The following is a 22945-nucleotide window of genomic DNA, read 5'->3' as shown; positions in this document are numbered from 1 at the left end:
GGTGCATGCACACATGCACAAAAACCTCAGAAATACATTTTACAAAACAAACCACGCATTACCAGTGTTAATAAGGAACTGTTAACAGTACCAGAACGAGGGGGGTCATTCTACATACAAAGGAATACAGATAAGGATCGCAGCACATTTCTCTTAGAAACCAGGCCCTGCTTATGTTCTCCAAAAGGAAGCAAGGGGAGAAGCTGAGTGTTTTCCTTAGGACCCAGCTCACCATTGGCAGGCAGGGTGATGATCATTGCCCTCCTCACTGCTGTGAAAACTAGATTCTCTCCTCAGGAAGCACACATTCTACACCCTCCTGCAGATGCTCAGGCCTCTCCATCGACGCCCTAGGATGATACACCATGGAGCTGTGTTTTCCAATCAAATCCCCTGGGAGAATATTTGGATGCAGAGTCCAGGCTCCTACCCCAGAACTGCCACATTGGAATTTGGGGTTTGGAGTCTGCCCTGCAGCTTCCTTTTGAGAGTCAACATTTTGAACAGGAGAAGCAGACAGAGTGCAGTGGGAGGAGGCAAGTTCTGGGGTTGGGGGAGGGGACAGGCTGGCATCCTGGGAAGGACAAGCCGTCCTGCTCTGTGTTCCTGTCCCAGCACTGCTGTGAGCTGGGTGGATGGTCCCGGATGGTTGATGACTCCTACCAGACTCCTCCTTGCTGCCTGAGGGCACAGAGGGACCGGGGGGCATTTGGATCTCAGAGCCCATGAATCCACCCCCACAGCGGGCTTCGAGCTGTTTTTACCTGGATCGTTATTTCCTCACTGAAGTGGCTTGTTTCTTATTTATGAGATTTGAGATAGTCATGCATATCCCTTTATTCATGTTTTATGCATTATTCACATATACAAACTTTATACCTAGAAATAATCTAGATAACAGAAAAGGAAAAGTTATTGAATGTCTCCTCTGCAAGCCAAAGGTCTTCACTAATATAAACATACATACATACAAGGCAGAAATCAGAGAATTTTCTTTGTAAAGCTGATTTTATATGTGTAGCTCTATCCCCTGACAGCTACAGAAATCAATTTCAAAGCCTTCATCTCTTCCACCTGAAAGGACAGCCTGCTAGGACATATTTCCTGAGCCTTCCTTTGTGCCAGCAACCCCAAGTCAATTAGTGTTCAGCTCAGCTCTGCTTTCCTGATTATGAGAGGCCTTTGTGTTTTTTTTTTTTTTTTTTTTTTTTTTTGGCTTGGCAGGATTAATTTGGCAATAAACCAATCAATCAAGAATGTCCAAACATAGTTTGCTATTTATTTTTACAGCAAACAGATCTTGGCTGGATATAGTGTCAAACTTCCTCAGCTTCCAAAATAGTTCTTAAAGCAGGTGTACTTGAGACAGAGAGGGTACCCAGCCTGGCCTGGTGGCTGCTGAGTCACAAGCAAGTGTCTGGGAGGGCTGCTGCAAGTTTGTATCTTTCATGTCTCTCTGCAGTGAGTAGTTCAGCCCAGATATTCCTAACAGAGAGTGGACTTTGACCTCAGAAAGCACACATTGCTATTAGTCTATTAGTTAGATCAGGGACTTGCTCAGGCTATGTCTGCTGTGTCTCAGGCAAAGTCCCAGACGATAAGGCCTTCCACTTTAACTCTGTTCTTTAGTCATTATCCCAAATGACCTTCTCAATGCAACAGCCAAAGAAGGGCCAGTGACCCTCCCCCAACACACACACACTGTTAAGACAGTACAGTGACTCAAAGAAGGATGCTGTCTTTTCTCCAGTCAAAGGACCATGCATGGTCCAAGGCTTCACCTTCTGCTGCCAGAGTCTGAGGCAGCCTACTCTCCAGTAGCTTCTTCCTTCTGGCTCTTTTTGATGGCTGGACTCCTCTTTGGTGTCCTTTGCAGTCCTGGTAAATCCTGTTGGACAGACTTGGCCAATTGGTGTTTTAAGGAGCATGCACAGGTAGAGGCATGGAGCCTCTCTGAATTTGGGATCCTGCCGATGGAGAGTTTCACTTTCTAAGACAAAAAATGCAGGAGATAGTTAGACTGCTGAAGAGTATCCTTAGAGTGCCCAGCTCTCAACCAGTCATCTTTCATTCCTCACTCAATTCGTTCTTGCAGGAAATCCTGCAGTGAGCTATGATGAGCCAAAAGTAGCACAGATGATCTGTATGGCCAACTGGACCATGGACTTTCATTCTCTGACCTCTGCTGGCCTAGGCTTCTAGGCAGGTTCTAAAAACAGTGCTGATGGTTCACTGTGCTGCTAGTGTTATGTTAACTTGACACAAGTTAGAATTATTTTGGAAGAGGGAACCTCATTTAGAAAATGGCCCTACTATATTGGCCTATGGCTGCATTTTTTTTGCTTGATAATGGATGTGAAAGGGCCAGTCTCACTGTGGGCAATGCCATCGCAGGGCTAGTGGCCCTGGGTGCTCTAAGAAAGTGAATGAGTAAACTATTAGGTGCAGCTTTGCAACTAGCACTCCTCCATGGCCTCCGATTCATTTCCTTCCTTGAGTTTCCCACCCTAACTTCCTTTCGCGATGGACTGTGGTGTGGAAGTATAAGAGAAATAACCCCTTCCCACCCCAAGTAGCTTTTGGCCATAGCGTTTTATTAAAGCAACCGATCTATGCCTATATCTAAGTAAGATAACCGCAGAGGACCCAGTTGCTCCAAGAACTCAAAGGGCCTCTGGAATCCTGTGCATCCAAAAGAGACCACCATCCAGGAAAGCCCAGGGCAAACGCAGGAGGAAACACACACAGAGGGTCTCCTCTGCCTCTGAAAAGCTGTCACCTGTCCTCTCACTACCTCCAGCCCATCCTGATGACAGCCTTCTGCCTCCTCCACTGTGGTCTGAGTAGATGTGGTTGGCTCAGGCGTGCTTGCCACAAGAGAAGCCGTTGCTCCCACGTGTCCTTTCCCAACCTCCTTTTCCTTCCAAGAACCAGGTGTTCGAATTTTAAAAGAGAGTTGGCTATCTACTTGCACACAGAAGAAAGGTCAGGAGCGATAGGGAGGGAGGGCAATTTTCTGGTCCACTAGATCAGTGGGTCTCGACCTTCCCGAAGCCGCCACCCTTCAATACAGTTCCTCATGCTGTAGTGACCCCTCAACCCAAAATTATTTTTGTTGCAACTCCATAACTGTAATTTTGCTGCTGTTATGAATCATAGTATAAACATGTGATATACTGCCCTGTGAAGGTGTTGTTTGACCTGCCAAAGGGGTTATGGCCCCCAGGTTGAGAACCACTGCCTAGCGAGACCCACTGCTCGAGACACTATGTTGGTCCGCTCTGTGGAAGAGTTGTTCTCAGCTGGAGTGAGGAAGACAGAAAGAGCACAGAGGGGTGCAGTCTACAGGGCAGTCATGACGAGGCATGTGCAGCCACACCCAGGCAGAGGTCTAGTGTGAGTCTGGCACTTTTCCTGATTGCTGAACACATGCCTGGATCTTCGGGTCAGAGAATGTTCGATACCTTCTGGAAGGTGCACATAGTTTTCTTAACCCTCTGGCCACAGTGTGGACCGTGGGCAGATGCCATGGAGTATAAGTTGCCAGGCTAGTGGACCAAGACCCTGAAACCAGCCTCTTTCTACCACATAAACGCGTATCAAGCACTGAATTCACATTGAACTCGTAAGCCAAACATCACATCCTGCGAGAAACCCTCCTGACCTCCCGAGGAAGGTCAGTCTCTTCCCCCTCTGTGCTTCCAGTTCACATTTCAAAGCATACACTGTACTCCAGGAAGCACCTGTGGTATTTGTTTCTACCCACTAGTCCGAGAGCTACTTCAGTGCAAGCTGAGGCCACTTCTCTAGCCTTAGAACACAACGGTATCCAGTGAGGGTAGACAGATGTTCAGTAAATGGCGAGGAAGCACAGAATGAATGGATCCTGGCCCTCCCAGGAACTAGTTTCATGTCTATGTTAGTAACATGCCTAACCAGTCTTACCCTTTTAGAAACAACAATAATAACAGTTTATCCAACTGGCAGGTTTATTGAGTGACAAAGAAGAGACAGGCATGTCCTTAAAATTCATAATACATAACCATAGATTCCTAGAACCTGAACACGGGTTTGTACTATTGTAGTTTGCAGAAATTTCAAGCCAAGGCTCCATGTTTTCAAAGAATGCTAACTGAGTGGATCCATATTTTAGGTGTATCTGTTTATTAAAAGATAAATGTGGATGTCCCTAATTGAAGCCAGGAATGTTGAGCCCTTTCTATCCTTCCCCTACTCACATCCGTAGATCCAAGGGATGAAGCTTGGAAATTGTAGGAATGAATGAATGAATGAATGAATGAATGAATGAATCCTTGCTCTGCTCCTCACTTCAGAGAGAAGCTAAAGGCAGAGAAGGCAGAAACCGTCCAAAGGTTAGAAATCAAAATGGGCTAAGGGATGAACAGCATAAGGCTGTACTAGCCAGTGAGACATCTAAATGTAGACTAGCATTTTGACCTACACACCATGTTACATTTTAATGATAACTCCATGCAGAAGGCTTGGCAACCTCAGGTTTTCGATGAAAAAAACTGACACTCAGAAAGGGGCGCCTGTGCAGGTCAAACTAACGTCACTGTGACTGTGTTAAGACACAGTCTGTATCAGGGATGCTGCAAGTGAGCCACAGCATGATACACCCTTCGCTTCTCCACAACTGCTGTAGTCAAGACTGCTCACAGGGGCTTCCTGCAACTCACGAGCTAGTCTGAGCCCATGGGAGCGCTGCCTGCCATGCCAGTGTTTGAGGTCGGAAGCCCAGAGCCCTCTCTCCTATCCCAGGTCTTTCCCCAGTAGTACTTGATCCAGAATACTTGATCATTCTCATTCCGAGCAGGTCTCAGACTCCACCTTAGTGAGACCTTGGTCTTGTCTCCCCTGGTCCTGATCTGGCCTGGCCAGGGCTGGTCCATAGAACTCACCTCCTTCCGGATACATCGAGTAAGAAACAAGGACACCTCCTCCAGGCTGTGGGGCTTCAGGTCATTCACGGCCAAGACATGATCTCCATAGCAGAATAAGCAGCCTAGTCGGGGAGGACCTTCCCACCGAGCCACACTGCAGTGGGAAAACAGTATTTAACAGGAAAGTGAGACAGAGCTCATCAGAGACATGGGGATGGGGGTACAGGATCACCTCACTCGGCACTGAGTTGTCCCACACTGGAAGCCAACCATCCCCTTTTTCTGTTTGGACAAACTTCCTCTCTTCCTTGCTTCACTCTCAAGCCCTGCTCCTCGCAACCCCCCCTTGGAGGCCCTGCCGAGCCCAGGCCCTTCCTTGCGTTGCTTTCCCAGGACTTATAGTTATGTACAGTGGGAACACTTTAATTGTAGTTTTGAATAAGATGTAATTTTTATATTTACTTATTCATGTGGCTATTCTTTTGCCCAGCTTTGTGCCCCTGGGAATACAAATCTACCTTTTTGTTTCCTTAGTTGGTATTTAAAATTCTATAACTCCACCGTTCCAAGAAAACAGAACGCTCAATAAATGTCTGACAGAAGAGAGCGCACAGCATAATGGATACCTAATGAGTACATAAATGAATGGACAGATGTGTGAGCTTGCTCATAAACTCATGGGCTGAGCAGGTATTTACAAGTCTTAGATTGCAAAAATTTTGGAAAAAATGGGAAGTTATGGCATTGTGGCATTTTCTTTATATTAAAGAATTATCTTGTAAAAATTCAATCTTCCAGGGCTGGGGAGATGGTTCAGAGGTTAATAGCACTGGCTGCTCTTCCAGAGGACCTGGGTTCAATTCCTAGAACCTGTCTTACAACTGTCTGCAACTCCAGTTCCAGGGGATCCATGGTACCAGACATGCACGTAGTCACATATGTGTACATGCAGGCAAATACCCACACACATAAAATAAGTTTTCAGTCTTCCACCCAGATGAACTAAACAGGCTTGTTTATTTGGGGATGGGAGGGGAAAGGTCTCACTATGTAGCTGAAGCTGGCCTTGAACCTGCTATGAAGCTCAGGTTGGCCTTGAACTCTTAGCCTAGGGTGCTAAGATTACTGTCCAGTGCCACCATGCCCAGTCAAGTCTAAAAAGATATAGAATCAGATAAATAGTAATTATGTTTAAAAATATCTGCCATGAGGACCTTCGTGTTAGGGTTTTGGAGTAGAGGTTTTGGAGTAGTAGGGATCTTAGGCCTCATATACCTCTTTTTCTTTTAGATCCTATTAACCTTGCTCTCTTTCCAGTCACTAAACACTCACTCTGCAGCACCTGGGATAGCACCTTTGATATCTATTCTCCTTTGAAGAATGAGAAACGTCCAGTTCCTGGGCCTTTTGGCCATCTTACACCCACGCCCTCAAAAGCTGACCTCCCATACAGCAGTGGTCTTTTGCCTCCAGGTCCTCTCTGTGGCCAAACTCTAGTCCGAGTCCCCCGCCATTTTTGTTGAATGTGGTGTTTCACAGTCAGGGCCCCCTTGCTTGACCCCTGTTCATTCCACTTCCACCTACCATATCCGCCCTGCTGCTTCTACCAGGGCAAGATAGTTGATGGCGTCCAGCGGTGAGAGGAACACGTTCAGAGTCTGCACTTGGCTCTTGTCAGGGATGTTGCTGAGAGAGAGAACACTTGCTATACAGCACATGAAACAGCCACTGTCCCTGGCTCTGAGCTCTACTTTCAGAGTGTATTTTTGGCCTTCTGACTCTGAGATGGCATTTTTCAGCTAAAGTCGGCCAAAACACATGATGAAAGAAGTATGCATTTAAGGTACTAAAAATCATTGTATCCTTCCTGCCCCTCTCGGGGTGCAGTAGTGGATGGCAGGCAACGAGGAGGGAGGGAAAACTTGACTAAGAGAGTTTATAACCATCTCCTTCAGGTCAGTTTGCACATTTGCCTTCTGGAAATTATTCCATACAAAAATGCATGTAGAGTAGCTAAAATTACAACTATCTTGCCAAGCTCTTGACATGACCTAAACTTTCCCCTCCCCATCTCCTCAGAACCTCAGGAGACTTGCCTGCCCACAAGAGGCTAACAGGAGAGGCTGTGACACACTAGCCACATCGGTGTGGTCCAGGTTCCAGGGCCCAAAAGACTGGCCAAAGGGGAAAATGTCACAGGGTTGGGGATGCCAGCCCTGCCCCCCCGGGACCACTTTTCTTCCACCTGTCATCTGGTGCCTAATGGTCACAACATCCTGACATAGAAGCCGGTCAGATTCCTGGCTGACTTGGAAACTTTAAGGAACTATTTTGAAATTTGAATATTAAGTGCATTTAAGGCATCTGCCTTGTGCTTAGATCCCACAAAGTTTTAGAAATGAGAGCTTTACTTGAGTAAGATAGACAATTTCACAACAGTTAGTGAGGCGGACCCCGTTTTGTCATCTGTGCTTTGAGCTTCTGGGTCGGCAGGTGAAAGAGACAGATCACTTCCTGTGCCATGTTCTTGCAGTGGAGTCTCCGGAGAAATCTGGGGTTCGGCTGGGCAGTCAACAGAGGTGGATTCTTTGAGGAAACTGGAGCATAAAATTAAGCAAGGCCTTCTGTTTAGGCGCATGATTGACAGCTGTCAAACATAAGCATCTAACAGCCATGAGGACTACCAAAGTCTTGAAGTATATTCAGCCACTGGAACCCCACCACAGAGAGAGCCAAACTGAACATGCTTCCTTTCTAAAAATGGACCTGGAATCAAAATAACCATTTACAGGGTCATGGGGCACAGTGAGAGTGTGCAAGAAATAAAAGTGAAAGCCAGAAGACTTCAGCAGACGGAAATGTCCTGAGGGTGTCACAGGAGCTCTCTGTGGGTGGAAAAACTGGCGCCATGTGTCCTTCTCTTAAGTCCGCAGCTTCAACACCCTTTAGCTGAGCATCCAAAATCTGAAATCTGAAATCCTGAGTGGCAATATGATTACCATAAGTGGGGAACTCTACACCGTCAAACATTCCTTTATGAACAAAGTTATTTGAAAACATTTTTCATGAGATTATCATTAGGTTTCTATACAGTACATATGAAAATATGAAGCTTGCATTATTTCATTTTTGGATGAGTTCTAGTCCCTAAGACAGCTCATTATGGATATTCAGATATTCCAAAAGCTAAATGAAATATTCTGAAACCCCAAACATTTGTAATTCTATTCATTTCAAACAAAGGGTACCCAGCGTGTACCAACTGATGTGTAGTATGCAGTCTCTGGTGATGCAACAGTTAAAAAATGAACTTGGGCTAGAGAGAGGGCTCAGTGGCTAAGCGTGTGCCATGTAAGCAGTCGGGCCTCAGGGAGGCTGGCGTGGTAGCACACTTCTGCATCCAGTGCTTCTGAGGTGAGATGGGGTGTGGAGGCTCCCGAGAAGCTCACGGACGGGCTCACCTGCTGTAGGCCATGGCAGGTGACGAGAGATTGTAACTCAAACAAAGCAGAAGGCAAGGACCAACGCCGGAGGTGTCCTCTGATCCCACATCGGCTCTGTGGCACACGTCTAACCCTTCTCTCTCTCTCACACACACACATACATATACCATTCACACATACATACACCATCACACATATACATCATTCACACACACACACCCTCACACAAAGGTTAACACAGTGAATTGGTGGTAATTGTTCCATTAAAAGCAGGTTAGCTACAAGTAGCATTTAAAAAAGGCAGTTATACTCACCAGGATCTCATTGACATGTAATTGCTCTCAGCTTTCTTGGAACCTTGGTCTGGATTGTCAGGTTCAATGGAGTCAGCAGAATCATTGGAACCAGCAATGTTCTCTAACTAAAGACAGGAGGTAGCCATGTAAGGATGCAGGTCTGCCGCTGGCCGGCCTCCTCACCTGGCCTCGTGCTGGCTCTGGGATAACACACCTCCGGCTGCAGAGAGTACTTATCGGCCTTCACCCCAGGAGAGCAAACCACCACAGATCTGACAGACTCAAAGTCTGCTTACCCTTCCGGGAGCCCTCATGCCCCAATCCAGACACATGTATTCTAGTGGGAAGCTTAGACTCTCCCTTCTGCTTCATTCCCCAGGTCATTGATTATATGAATCTTGGAAGCTGACTGGGCCAGAGACTAGGCACAGTGGTGGCTTGCAACCACGGACACTTCCTGTGTCGTTGCCGCTGGCTTCTGACTGGAGCCTGCCTTCCAGTCAAGCCAGTCTTCTGCTCAGCTGTCTCCTCGTCCCTCTTCGTCTGGGATTTTCCTCTCCTGCCCAGTGAAGTCCTGTTCATTCACCCCACATTCCCAGATCAGCCCTCCTGGCAACATTTGTACAGTTTCACCTACTTCCCAGACACCATATTCCACAGTGCCCACAGCCTACCCTTACCACACACCTGACTGGCTGGTTGGCCCAGAGAACACTAGTGTGGAAGTAGTTTTCGGTGAGAGAAGTATCCCGTGCTTATGAGACACTGGGGGCAATGTATTGAGCTATCCACTTGGCTACCTATAATTCAGGACAGGGTACCGATGGCCCTGAGAATTTTGCTGTGATGTATGGTGTGCTTAAATCATTTGTGATTTAGCATGTCCATAACCAACCTGACCCCAGAATGTGTCTTTAAGTGAACATGTCACTACCTGGTAGGAAACCTCCAATTTCAGAGATGATGCAACTCTGCAGCCATCATTTCATCCTCCTGTCACTCCCTCCATTCCACCATTTCATCCTCCTGTCTCTCCCTCCATTCCACCATCTCCCTCCATTCCACCATTTCATCCTCCTGTCTCTCCCTGCATTCCACCATCTCCCTCCATTCCACCATTTCATCCTCCTGTCACTCCCTCCATTCCACCATCTCCCTCCATTCCACCATTTCATCCTCCTGTCTCTCCCTGCATTCCACCATCTCCCTCCATTCCACCATTTCATCCTCCTGTCTCTCCCTGCATTCCACCATCTCCCTCCATTCCACCATTTCATCCTCCTGTCTCTCCCTGCATTCCACCATCTCCCTCCATTCCACCATTTCATCCTCCTGTCTCTCCCTGCATTCCACCATCTCCCTCCATTCCACCATTTCATCCTCCTGTCTCTCCCTGCATTCCACCATCTCCCTTCATTCCACCATTTCATCCTCCTGTCTCTCCCTGCATTCCACCATCTCCCTCCATTCCACCATTTCATCCTCCTGTCTCTCCCTGCATTCCACCATTTTGCCCTCCTGTCTCTCCCTGCATTCCACATTCTGTATCCGTGTCTACCACAGACACAGCTTCTTGACCAGTGTGCCTAGAAGCCAATTCACATTTCACCACTTTCCTGCTTAGGCCCTTTGCTTCTGTGCTGCCCACAGAATAGAGTCAACTTGGCATTCAGTGCCCATCATATGCTGGCTCTTTGCTCCGTCAATTTCCTACTCTGCCATTCTCAGGCAATGAACTGTGGCCTCAGACACGGCAATGCCAGTGGTCTCTGAAGCCTGCTTTGACTCAGGTGGAAAGAGAAAGCCACGCTATATCTGATAGCTCTAGATGGCTCTGTGCCTCTCTGGGTAGTGTTCAGCTTTGGTAAACTGAGGCTGTGAGCTCTGAAAGCAACAGGAACGTGAGGCTCATCGCCAGAGCCCCTGTGGTGAGCACAGTGCGGCCTCCAGCACTCGGAAGGGCTTCTAGTTATCAACAGGCTGTCCACACACACCCGCAGCTCATCACCCAAGACTTTCACTCTTTTTCCTTTCAGGCCAGAAAACAGGAAGATGACTAAACTCCAAATGTTATTCTCCAAGTACTCAACTATCAGCTCCTCTGAGAACCTTCTCTGGTCTTCTGCCTGGAAACCAGCTTCCTCTCCCACCACTGGCACAAACCAGTCACTGTATAAGCATAGGTCTTGTGCTATGGTTGGCTCCTATTCAAGAACCGGCACAGGAACAAGCCCTCTGTTTCTGCCAGCTTTACCTTCCTGCTGCCCTCCTGATCTCAGCCTGTTGTCTCAGCAGCAGCGTGTGGCAGAGACACGCCCTTGCTGAAGGAATGAATGACTGGGGGGGGCTTACTTCTGAAAGGATGCTTCCAGGCGTGAGGTAGTAACCCTCCTCTTCAGGATCCTGAGGGGGTTCTTGGTGTTCCTGATGAGTATGAGCTTGCTGGAGTTCTCGGAGCCTTTTTTGGATTAAATGCTGAACAAGAAAGAAGCAGATGTAATTACTGAGTTCCTTCTTTTCTCCCCATGCCTCATTTTCAAAAGAATGTAACAAATACTTTCTAGAAAAAGTATAATAGATTATTTGGGTTGACAAGATCAGAGGCCGTTTCAGTATGACATGCAGAAACCTACGCAACCTGAACTTGCACCTTGAATTTGGGCCCCTCTGATGGTGTGACTATATATGCACAGCCAACATTCGCGTTTTTCCTTTGCTGTAGAGACTTAGAACTCAGAACAAGAAGTTTTCTACCATGGGTGGTGGTGTAAGTCACAGAACTTTGTCATGGTGTCCCTACTCTCATCTCTTTCAAGTCCTCTCTCAGCAGCCTCTGAGGAGGTATCCAGCCTAGAGTCTCAGAACCTCCTTCTCTGGCTCAGGACTCCTCTTTTGTGTTTTGTTCACAGCCTTGTCTGTTTCCACAGCAGTGCAATTAGGTAGTGTTGGTTATGTGACAGTATGAATTATAGGCTTTAAGGTGATGTAGATGTAAGCAATTAATTATTGCCTTCCCTCCCCTAACAGGTAGCAGATAGTCTACTGATGTGGCTGCTTTTCATGGCATAAGAATTGAGTGTGATTTAATTATTCCAAGAACAATGCCAGATGGCAGGGGACCTTCGTAAGACCCTGAATGTTTGCTAGGAATTCCATGGAAGTTAGCTCTGCTCTCTCTCTGACTCTGTGTGTGTGTGCCTGTGTGTAAGAGAGAGAGAGAGAGCACCATGACTTGTGATGGTTCACCTTTCAGGTTTTTCCTCTCATAAAGGAGTGCAAAAGCAAGATGCATTCACTAGAAGCGGTATTTCAGATTTTGACTGCTGGCCTTGTGTGGGCTACCAATGTGGGTATGATAACTTTCTTGTAAGTCTGGTGGTGTCTGTGAGCCACAGCTCCTTGAGAGCCTTGCAATTCTGCGGAAACAGCAGACACTGCACAGTGGGCTGTGTTGCTGGGCTGTTATGTCCAATAAGGCAGGTGTGTTCAATGCGCTGTCTGTTCACGCTGTTTTCCGTTTTTATGGGAGTGTCAGGGTATGACCCTACTGAGATGTCCAAAAGCATCTGTATATATGCAAGCAAGTCCATTGTTCTAGCTTGAAGTTCATTGCTGTTTATGAGCGTCCCCTTTGAAACCCATATTGAAATTTAAGTTCCATTGAAATGCTAGTAACGGGTACAGCTCTTAGAGACAGTCAGGCCATGGTGGCTAGGCCTTCCTGTGCTCCTGAATGCCGTGTCTGACTTCACCCTGACTGCCCCCTGCCTTGCTTGTCTGTCTGTCACTTGATGCCTTCCCCCAGGTGAGTCTCCTGGTCTTAAACGTCACAGCCTTCAGAGCCGTGGGAGCTATGTTACTGCTGTTAGAACCCCCCAATGCATGGTGTTCTGTTGTGGTTGCTGAAGATGGACAATGGAGCCGGATTATGCTGAGGTGGGAGTGAAGGCCCCTGATGTTCCAGCAAAACCCAGCAGGACAAATGGTGTCTGTAACTTGAGATGACTGAAAAGAAAATATCACTGAATCTCAACAAATGACAGGAAAACGACAAAAGCCACCTTTAAGGCTCCTCTGGGAGAAAGCGGTGCATCTCAGACAGAAGCAGGAGACACTTGCTCAGGGCCAGGCTCTTTGTCTGGTGCACACCACTGGGTTTGCTCAGTGAAGGGCTGAGCTTCTGGAAAAGCTTTTAAAATACTGGAGGGCTACCAGCTAGATAAGATGGGAGGCCTTGCCTCATGGCCGTAGGGTCCACAGAGGGAAGGACACCAGGGCAGTGTCTCTAAGGGATAAAGTAACAGATGTGCAGGGGAACAAACTGCCTGGCCTGTTCGTTGAGAGGAGCCAAAGCTAGGGCGACAGCAAATCCAGAAAGAGGAGGGCGCACTTCTGTGGCCCTCCAGGGGCAGGCGTGCCATTTCACTTCCTCAACCAGACTACGTAAGGAGGTAAGAGGACAGGGCACACCGAATGAGAAGCAAAATAATGCGATGAGTGGAGGGAAGGAGTAAGAGACCCGCCTTGCCTGAGGCTGTGCACAGCACAATGGGAAATCTAGGGGTGCTGGGGAACCTTTGTGCCCTGAGTGTGGACAGAGGGGAAAGGATGCTGGCCAAGCTTAGTGAAGGAGCCCAGCCTGGCAAGATCATCCAAAAGGAGTGAAATCTCCAGAGTCAGCTAGGCAAGTGGTGATGCCTACCTGTAGAACAATGGGAAATGAGCAAATTCACATAAATATTAAGACCAGGCATCTTTCTGTATGTGTGTGCATATGTGCAGGCATGCATGTGAAGGTAAGAGGACGACCTCAGGTGTTCCTCAGAAGCATCCACCTTCTGTCCTCCCCCCCCCCACACACACACTGGTCTGGAGCTCACCACATAGGTTAGGCTGAGGGGCCAGTGGACCCCGAGGACACACCTGCTTTTGCTCCTTAGCACTAGGTTATAACTGTGCATAACCACGTGAGTCCTGGGGACTCAAAGTCAGGTCCTTGTGCTTACGAGGATAGCAGACAGCAGATAGCTGTCTGCTGAGCCCCAGGGGGCATTCTCTCAGTGCATTTGACCTTGATGGGCAAGGTCACTGTGAGCTGCTAGCCAGTGCGACACTTCAGCAATGGCTGGCTCTCTGGCCACCAGGGACTACTCAGCGGCAGCTGACTCCCTGGTGCAGCATCCTGAGACAGGAGGAAGAGACTTTGATTACCGCGTCTGGAAGACTGGCCCTCGGTGATGCAAGGCTGATAACCTCTAACCCACTGTGGAGACTGAAGAAAGGACTGGGGTCGGAGACTGGCCTTCTGTCACCGGGGGGAGGATTCTCCTGCTTGGGAAAAAGCCGTTTTGTAATTAGAGTGAGATTGCTCTCCCATTCTGCCAGGACCCCCTCCACCCGCCGCCTCTGCCTTAACCTGTCTCCAGGCTCTCCCCAAGGCTTTGACATCTCGGCTGCCCACTAGCCACCGTCACATCACCAAGACAAGGGCTGATCTTGTCAGCGAGACTTTCTCCAGCTCCCAGGTCCCCAAAAGACACGCAGCCTGGCCTTGACAGACACCCTGAGTTCCACCAGCCTCTGCTCTCTGCTCTCCTCACTGAATCTGCCTTGCTCTCTCCTTGGTGGCATTTGCTACGGGCATGGAACAACCTGGAAAATACATCCATCAACACACCTCTGCCCAAGCTCCCTCTCGAGGAAAGGCCTGGGGAAACTCACAAAGCTGCTTCTGCAGTCCATTAAAACCTTCATCTGCTTACCTGACACAAGACACATTATGCTAAAATGCAAGGCAGATGAAAACAATGTTTGGTAGACGCCTCCCTAGACTTAGCCATTCAAAGGGAAGCTGGTATGTGCCTAGAATTGCAGTGGAAAATAGTATACTTTGAGTGACTATGAAAAGCTGTCACCATTAACTTTCACTCCCCTACCACAACAATAACAATCTAATTTAGCTCTCTTGCAAAACACAAAAGTATTTTCTCCTATTGTGAATCGAAAAAATAACAAGGGCATATGTTTCCTAGCTTATTTATTCCTTGTATTAACTCCAGTTGCTAAGGAGACATGAAGAGCTACTATTGTTTCCAAGGCAAGAGGGCGCCTTGAACATCATTAGCCATGTGACGTCACCTCTGTACTCTGATGGGTTGCTTCTACACCCCGGCAATATGGTGTCATGCAGGAGACCCAATCTTTAATCTTCTCCCTGGGGGTAGGAAGAGAGTTTCAGCTGCCATTGGCACCCACAGCTCCCACACCCACTCTGAGCCCACTTTGATTATACCAGGAATCAGCTGCCGACAAAAAACAAAAAACAAAAACACCTCTTTTCCTGGGTAGCTGAAATGGCCCGCTGCTCCCTCGCCATCGCCACAGCTGCATCAGCCTGGTGACACCTCCAGTGGGGTAACTCAGAGAAATGGGGAGTCAGGGAGAGCAGCCACAAGGATGGGGCACAGGGCTTGTGCGGTGAACACCCTACCCCGCCCAGCCCGCTGCCTGGCTTCCATCTTCCCTGCCACGCTTAGGAAATGCAGTCTTAGGAAGGGTGATGTGCCAGGAGCCTCAGCTGAGGAAATCCTCCCTCAGATTGGCCTGCAAGCAGGTGTGTGTGGGATTTTCTTGATTAGGGACCTGTGTAGCAGGGCGCAGCCTACTGTGAGCCTGGGCAGGTGGGCCCAGGTGCTGGAAGAAAGCCAAGATGAGCAAACCCGTGAGCAGCACTACCCCATGGCCTCTGCGTCAGTTCCTTCTCCAGCTTCCTGACTCAGTTTCCTACTTTGACTTCCCTCGATGATGGGCTGTAATTAGGACATGTAAATTGCACAAAGCCCTAGGGAGTAGCCTTTTGTCATCGTTTTATGTGGCAAATAGAAGAGTAGACAGAGACAGGTGAGTCTGAACGAATTGATCAACTCCCCATCTTCTTTTCTGTTGTCTTAGTGACAACTTCAAAGAACCTTTGCAGCTGGATCAGGCTGAAACATAGTAAGGCTTCAGCATGTTGCCACCTCCCACCTTAATCTACGTCCCGCAGGCAAGCAGCTGTGAGAATGCACTTGGGCACTTCTGCCAGCCCCGGGTGCCCCTGGTAAAACTGCAGATGCCTTCGGGGTGAGAACAGCCCTCCCTAGTAGGGGCAGCTCCTATAGGGTATTTTTGGCTGTGTTGTTTTTTCCCAGAAGGCACTGGGTGACAGCTACTGATGTGGCTTGCTTTGTGCCCCTCCCTCATCCAGTTCCCAGTCCCCAGATGTCACCACTACAGAAGTAAGTGGTTAAGTAGGGATCATAATAGATGTACCTCCTGAGCTAGTAAGAATGGTATCTGTGAAAAAAGGGTAAATTTGACCCAGAGATTCATGCATGCGGGAAGCGCCATGTGAAAGCTAGGGTTTGGCAGCCTTAGCCCAGGGACTGCCGGAAGTTTTGGCAGAGGCTTGAGACAGAGTCTTCCTTCCACCGTGCTTCACGGGAGTGTGGACTGAGCCCTGACTCAGCCTTCAGAGCAGCAAGCTTGCAACCTCTGCTGTTTTAAGCAGTTATAACACTTCTAGGCAGCTAGTACAATGATTCTTGAAACGCTCTTTAAAAGCTGGGGAGATAGCTTCGAAGTTGTTTGCTATGCAAACATGAGGGTCTGAATTTAATCCCTGGCACCTACAGAAAAGCTGGGCATGGTGGAGTGCTGGCAATGCCGGCTGGGGAGGCAGAGACAGGTAGGTTCCTGCAGGTTTCAGCCCAGGTTTCAGCCTAGCCTAAGCCAAGTCCTAGTGAGGGACCCTGTGTCAAAAATCAAGGTAGAGCACTCTTGAGGAACGACAAGGCTGTCCTCTGTCCTCACGGGCACACATTCTCACTTGTGCACACACATATACACACACCCAAAGCATTTTAGCACGCAATGAAGACTGCTGCTCTGTGCCTGCAGCCTGGTTTCTAGGTACAGCCCATGTATTGTTTACAGGTGTATAAGGCTTTTGTTTCGCACACAGCAAGCATGCTGCCATCTTCCTGCTCACCTGTCCTGGCCAATGAGGAAGTAGTCTCTGTTCGCAGTTTTGATGGACATCACCTCGTCCGGGTGGCATTTGAACATCTTCTGCACAGTTTGCATCTTCTCCTGGCTGTTTATACCAACCTCTACAGTGGCACTGCTGGGACAGACACAAAGTAACTAAACTGATAGAGACAGCAACGGCAGATGAAAACAGACTCCTATTGTAAATTAGAAATGAAGTGGAAGATTTCATTGACCCACATTTTAAAGACTGTCTAATTCACATCATGAATCTCATTTGAATTCTTTCTATTTTAAAAAGTAACTGAGACTCTGGATCTGGTTCATCAGTGATTGAAAATACTCTGTTCAGCTTGAAATTCAGTTCAGAATTTCCATTTGGGTTGCAGCCTTGAGTCCAGAAGTCACTAGATTTTCTGATACTTCTGGTCTGTGATGTCTGAAGAGAAGACAGACAATGGTTTATCTGAGTATTTCTTAAGCTCCACTTTGGCTCTATGAAGTTGGATTTCAGGAGTTCTATCTCACCAAGAAAACTAAGTGAGACAAAGTCCTCAACTGAATGTTTAGGACGTGGAGATTTATCGCCTGCCACACCCAGCATGAAGCAACTGTTTCGCTGCCGTCTACCTTCACTGTTCATCAGTGTGTGCTTTTGGAGCCACAGACACTGCTGCAGGTCTGAAGCCCCTGGCTCTTTTTGCCGGACACCCTGGTTTACATTTCTGTGCAGCCTGTTGAGCGATTGACTTGGGCTCATTGACAGACAGGTCTCCCGGTTCGCATACACACCGATCAATTTCGATGGAGCCTCGCTGTTGGTGGTCTTTGTAATAGGAAAGACTGAGGCCCTTCCCCCCACTCCCAGACAGGATGAAGAGCCGCTTTTTCCAGGAGGTCTAAAAAAATGAAAAGGTTTTGCAGTTCAGCTAAGCTCAGAAGAGCAAGGACTTTTTTTCAAGTGCTCACGAGGCTGGTGGGAGGCTTGTTAAGCCATGGTGAGTACTTACTGCAGAGAAGAAAAGCTGAGGAGGCGGTGACTTAATGAAGTAACCTTGTTTATGGATTTCATTTTCATAATCGGATGTAAATTGTTTGCCTAATAAAGGAAAGTGAAGAGGATTCAGTTTGTTCTCATAAATTTCAGAAAAGAAGGGCTTCATTTGGAAAACATTGTTTATCTTCAGATTTTTTAGCTATTCAAAAGAACATGCACAATCAGCCCCACCCCCGCCCAGCAGAAGACCAGCCGGGAGAACAGCTAGTGCCATCCGGCTGTGTTGGGGGCAGCTTCCTCCAGCTCACACTGGCTCTGTGTCTGTGGTTTGGCCCTGGTCTCCAGGTGTGAGCAAAGGTTTGTTCCCATCCCCATTTCGGGAGTAAGATAATAGACGCAGCACCAGTTGGGTTTGGCCTAGCAACCATGCAGAACCACTTGCTGGTGCAAACGGGGCAGGAGGGGCACTTTTTTCTCTGCTGGGAGAGAACGTGGATTGGCCACAGAGACAGGAAATCACAGACAGCAGCCTCGTCGGCATGACCAGACAGCGGTCTTAGCAGCCGTAACATACAACACTGACTCCATTTTCACTTACCAGGCTTAAGCCTTTGGTAAGGTCTGCCATTTCTGAACCCAAAGGGAAACCAGACCTACGGCCTGTGATGTGAAAGTCAAAAGAAGCCTCAACACAGTTTTAACAGCACTGTTTTCCTGGATGAAAGCAGTCTGCATTTCATTTAGACAGTTTGGAAACTACAACAGTAATTAATTGGTTGATTGGTAACTGTCTTTAATATCAGGAAGTACAACAAAACAATTAATATTTAGGAACTTTTGCCATCCCAGTTTCCACAGCAGATATTGCTGCTTTTATTTGTTAAACTCTCTGTATATGTTTAGACACACACACAGACACACAGACACATACACACACACACTTCTTCTTACATACCAGCATCCAGGACTTTGATCTGATCATGTGTGTGCCACAGAGGATTAACAATGATTAGAATGCCCACATAGGGCCAGAAAAAGTGCTTGTTTCCTGCAGCCATGCTGGGAAAGGTTGTAATTTATAGGGCATTAGGTAGAATACTCAGGAAAACCTTGCCTCAGTGTGAGAAATAATTAGCCCTAGATTCGAGAACTATGCCAGACCCACCTAACAGGTCTTAGAAGACTGAGTTGTTCCCAAGAACCTTGATTTATAAAACTATTCAGTACCCAGTAAGGTAAAATTTGACAAGTACGGTTACCAGCCAAGAGCGACCAGGCTTGCAGAAGAAAGCAATTGTCACAGGAAATGCAGAGAATAACTAATCAATCAAGAAAGACCTTGAAATGGCACAGTTGTTAGACACCCCAGAGATTAACTGTTCTTGTCAAAATCTTGGGAGATGAATGGGATAGAAAAGACCCAAAGTGAACTTTTAGAGATGAAAGCAATGACTTTGGTGGTGGTGGGGGGCACGGAGGCTTCCATCAGCTGTGAAGCTGTGAGAGAAGACTGAACACTAGAGAAGAAAATTACAGTGCACCCGAAGGGCTATTTAATGAGGACTATTAAAATAAACAAAGTAAAAAATGTCCAAAGCATGAAAAGAACACCCATGCATCAGGGGCCGCCTAAGCTCATCCAATATGCAAGCAGCTGTGACTGCTTAAAAAGAGGGGAAGAGGCAGAAAAAATATTTGAAGAAATAATTCTAAAAATTTCACAAGCTCATTATAAGCCCAGACCCAAGTACTTCAATGAAACTCAAGAAACACAAGATACAGAAAAAGAAACACACCCCAAAGTTCCTCAAATGCAAGATGGTCAAAATCAACTCACAAGAAAGACATCTCAAGAGCAGACAGTGGAGAAAAGATAGCCCATACATAACAAAAATGAGCAGCAAAAGTGCTCTGTTCCCTTTTAAAATTATTTACGTGCATGAATGATTCGCCTACATGCACGTCTGCGTGCCACATGCACGCCTGGTGCCAGAGAGGGGCAGAAGAGGGCGCTGCAGGGCCTGAAACTGGAGTTACAGATGGTTGTGAGCCTCCCCCTGGGTGCTAGCAATCACACCCAGTCCTCCAGAAGCACAATACAGTACTGAGGAGATGCTGCCATTTGAAATGCTAGAAGCAGCGGACACATCTTTTAAATATGGAAGCAATTTGGAGACATTTTCAGATATGCCAATTCTAAAGAAATTTGATCCTCAGGAAGGGCCCACTGTCAGAAGTGACGCTCAGGGAAACCCTCCAGAGTGTACTGAAGACGTGCAGAGCGCCAACGTAGAAACTGCAAAGAGAAATGTGTGGGGTGATTTCCTTATTGTTTAAAGTACTCCATAATTCAGCTAGCTAAACAGCAGTGGCGATGCATTGTGTAGATTACAATGGCGTGTGAATAACATGAATTCCGATAACAGAGCTTCGGAAGGAAAATGAGATTACATCTCTGTAATGAGCCTGGATTATTTGTGGACTAGTACACCATTACTTGGTGTTAGGCTGTTGTGTGTTTAAAATATATATAAACCCTAATGTAATGACTAGAATAATATAGTTTAATAAGCTAATAAGAGAAGTAAAGTAAAATCATTAAAAATGCTCAATTAATTCAAAAGAAAGCAGAAAAGATGGTGGGGGGGGGGAGGTGGACAAAGTCCAGATGAGGAAAACAGAAAACAACAATATGATTCACTCAAGTCTGAACACAGCAACAGTCACATAAAATTTAAATAGTCTAAACACCTGAATTAAAAGGAAGAAGTTGTCAGATTGGACAACAAAACAGCAAGATCCGACTCTACGCTGCATATAAGAAACACACTATAAGTATAAAAAGCACAAGTTAAAAAAAAGCTGCATGTCTTAGTTGGGGTCTCTATTGCTGTGATAAAACACCATGAGCAAAAGCAGCCCAGGGAGCACAGGGTCTATTCAGCTCACCCTTCAGCCTACAGTCCACCACAGAGGGGAGTCCGGGCAAGAACTCAAGACAGGAACCTGGAGGCAGAAACTGAGGCAGAAGCCATGGAGGGGTGCTGCTTACAGGCTTGCTCCTCCTCTTTCTTATATAACTCAAGGCCATCTGCCCAGGGCTGGCACCACCCTCCCACATCAGTCATTAGTCAAGAAAATGCCTCTAACAGACAAAGCTGGTCACAATTGAGTTTCTCTTCTCAAATGACTAGCTTCAGTCAAGTAGAAAAAAACAAAACAGAACAAACAAACAAAACCCTAGTATCAACACCAGTCACTAGAAAGGAGAGCAGCTACAGTACATTGTTTTTAAAATCAAATTCTAATCATTTGATTTACCAATGAAGATTCAGGAGCCAGATGTTGGGGTACAAACTGCTAGCTCAGAAAGGCAGAGAAAGTACCCAGCTGACCTTACTATTCAGTCAACATCCCAGAAGGAAGAAGCCCTTTCTCCTCTTCCACAGCTTTAAAAACCCTGCAAACTCAATGTCCCTCCTTTCTACTTCCTGTGTGTCACTATAGCCAAACTCCAGACTTCCTCTCATTCTCTATAGCTTTTTCCTATGTTCTCTTCCTGTCACCTAGTTGCTTGCTCTGCCTCTTGATCTAGGGTTAACTTTATTTAGCTCTTGTTTACAGAAAGCTCTTGTGTTAAAGGTGTGTGCTAGGCCTAAGCCACATTACAACAAGAAACAGGTTTTTCCAGTTCACAATCTTGGGGTTCACAATGTGATCAAACATTCTGACACAACAGTACGTCATGTATATTCCAAAGCAAGAAAATAGTACCAGGAATTAAGGAAAGTCCTTTTATAATAATGTAGTCATGGTATAATAATGTTAATTTACCCTAAGATGATATAGTAATACTAAACGTATATGCACTAAATAACGGAGCTTCAAAGCATGAAGCAAAACCAAATAGAATTACAAGAAAAAAAATAGACATTCAAAATTACAGTTACAGACTTATAAAACCTTCTCTTAACAACAGAGAGTAAGGGAGCAGCAGGCTGCACATTGTCAACAGTGTAACCTGGTCGCTACTTATAGAGCACAACAGAAGATGGCTGGTCCTGTTCTCCTGTGTACAGTGTAAATCCTTGTGACAGACTTTGGTCAACTAGAAAGAGAAGGAAGCTCCTTCAACCAAACCCAGACTATATGCTTTTGTTCTTAGATCTCTAACACCAGACTTTAGACCTTTTCTCTAAGCTCAGATACAGGAGAAACATATTCATGTTCACCCTGTGCAGGGTAATTGAGCAAGAAAAAGAAAGAATGCTTCTGAGTTGGAAAGGAGAAAGACTATCCCTCTTCAGAGATAACATGATACTATGGGTAGAAAACCCTTAAACAGTCCATAGAAAACTGTAAGAGCTAACAGAGAAATTCCCCAGTGTGTAAAGTCAGTATACAGCATTTTCCATAGTTCTATGAAGCAGCAACAAATAATCTGGAACTGAAAATAAAAAAAGTACTTTTGGGCTGGAGAGATGGCTCACTGGTTAAGAGCATTGCCTGCTCTTCCAGGGTTCAATTCCCAGCAACCATATTTGGCTCCCAACCACCTATAATGTGATCTGATGCTCTCTTCTGGCATGCAGGTGTACATGCAGATAAAGCACTCGTATACATAAAAATAAATAAATAAATAAATAAATAAATAAATAAATGTTAAAAAGTACTTTCATTTATTATAGACCCTCTCCAAAATGCATAAAAATAAGTTTAACCAGTGTGGTGAAAACTAATATACTGAAAATTACTAGAAGAATTTGAAGACAACATAAACAGATGGAAATACATCCCAGGTTCATGGATTGAAAAACAATATTTCTAATAATGACATATTAGAAATTACCCAGAGCAATCTACAGATTTGATGCAATTTTATTTGAATTCTAGTGTGTTTTTCATGACTATAAAAGCTCCTTCATATTAACATGCAGATTTATTGATAGCCTTGAATAGCCAAAACTCTGAAAAGCAGAGTATTCAGATACTCCCTAAAACATAACAAACAAACAAACAAAACTTACAGAGCTGGGAGATGGCTCAGCAGCTGAGAGCACTTACAGAGCTGGGAGATGGCTCAGCAGCTGAGAGCACTTACAGAGCTGGGGGATGGCTCAGCAGCTGAGAGCACTTACAGAGCTGGGAGATGGCTCAGCAGCTGAGAGCACTTACAGAGCTGGGGGATGGCTCAGCAGCTGAGAGCACTTACAGAGCTGGGGGATGGCTCAGCAGCTGAGAGCACTTACAGAGCTGGGGGATGGCTCAGCAGCTGAG

The 22945-nt window shown here is 46.5% G+C and overlaps 1 protein-coding gene across 2 annotated transcripts in view; it reads right to left on the bottom strand.

Moving 5' to 3' along the window:
* Window positions 1-749: 749 nt before the first annotated feature.
* Plekhs1 (pleckstrin homology domain containing S1) overlaps window positions 750-22945 on the bottom strand; it is a 29787-nt gene continuing 7591 nt past the window's right edge. The window contains exons 3-13 of one of the 2 annotated variants that reach the window (XM_060369220.1): window positions 17682-17770; window positions 17464-17570; window positions 16673-16804; window positions 14782-14857; window positions 13855-13971; window positions 10996-11118; window positions 8662-8768; window positions 7316-7501; window positions 6489-6590; window positions 4923-5058; window positions 750-1990 (exon numbers count right to left, since the gene is read on the bottom strand). In XM_060369220.1, coding sequence (XP_060225203.1) covers window positions 1808-1990; window positions 4923-5058; window positions 6489-6590; window positions 7316-7501; window positions 8662-8768; window positions 10996-11118; window positions 13855-13971; window positions 14782-14857; window positions 16673-16804; window positions 17464-17570; window positions 17682-17770 — 1358 coding nt within the window. In that variant the 3' untranslated portion in view covers window positions 750-1807. The remainder of the gene's footprint in view (window positions 1991-4922; window positions 5059-6488; window positions 6591-7315; window positions 7502-8661; window positions 8769-10995; window positions 11119-13854; window positions 13972-14781; window positions 14858-16672; window positions 16805-17463; window positions 17571-17681; window positions 17771-22945) is intronic. The other variant, XM_060369263.1, reaches the window with a different exon arrangement.

This window comes from Meriones unguiculatus, chromosome 1, assembly GCF_030254825.1.
Source record: "Meriones unguiculatus strain TT.TT164.6M chromosome 1, Bangor_MerUng_6.1, whole genome shotgun sequence".
NCBI classification, from domain to species: domain Eukaryota; kingdom Metazoa; phylum Chordata; class Mammalia; order Rodentia; family Muridae; genus Meriones; species Meriones unguiculatus.
The sequence above is the reverse complement of the archived record's forward strand: the minus strand, read 5'-3'. Positions and strand labels throughout refer to the sequence as shown.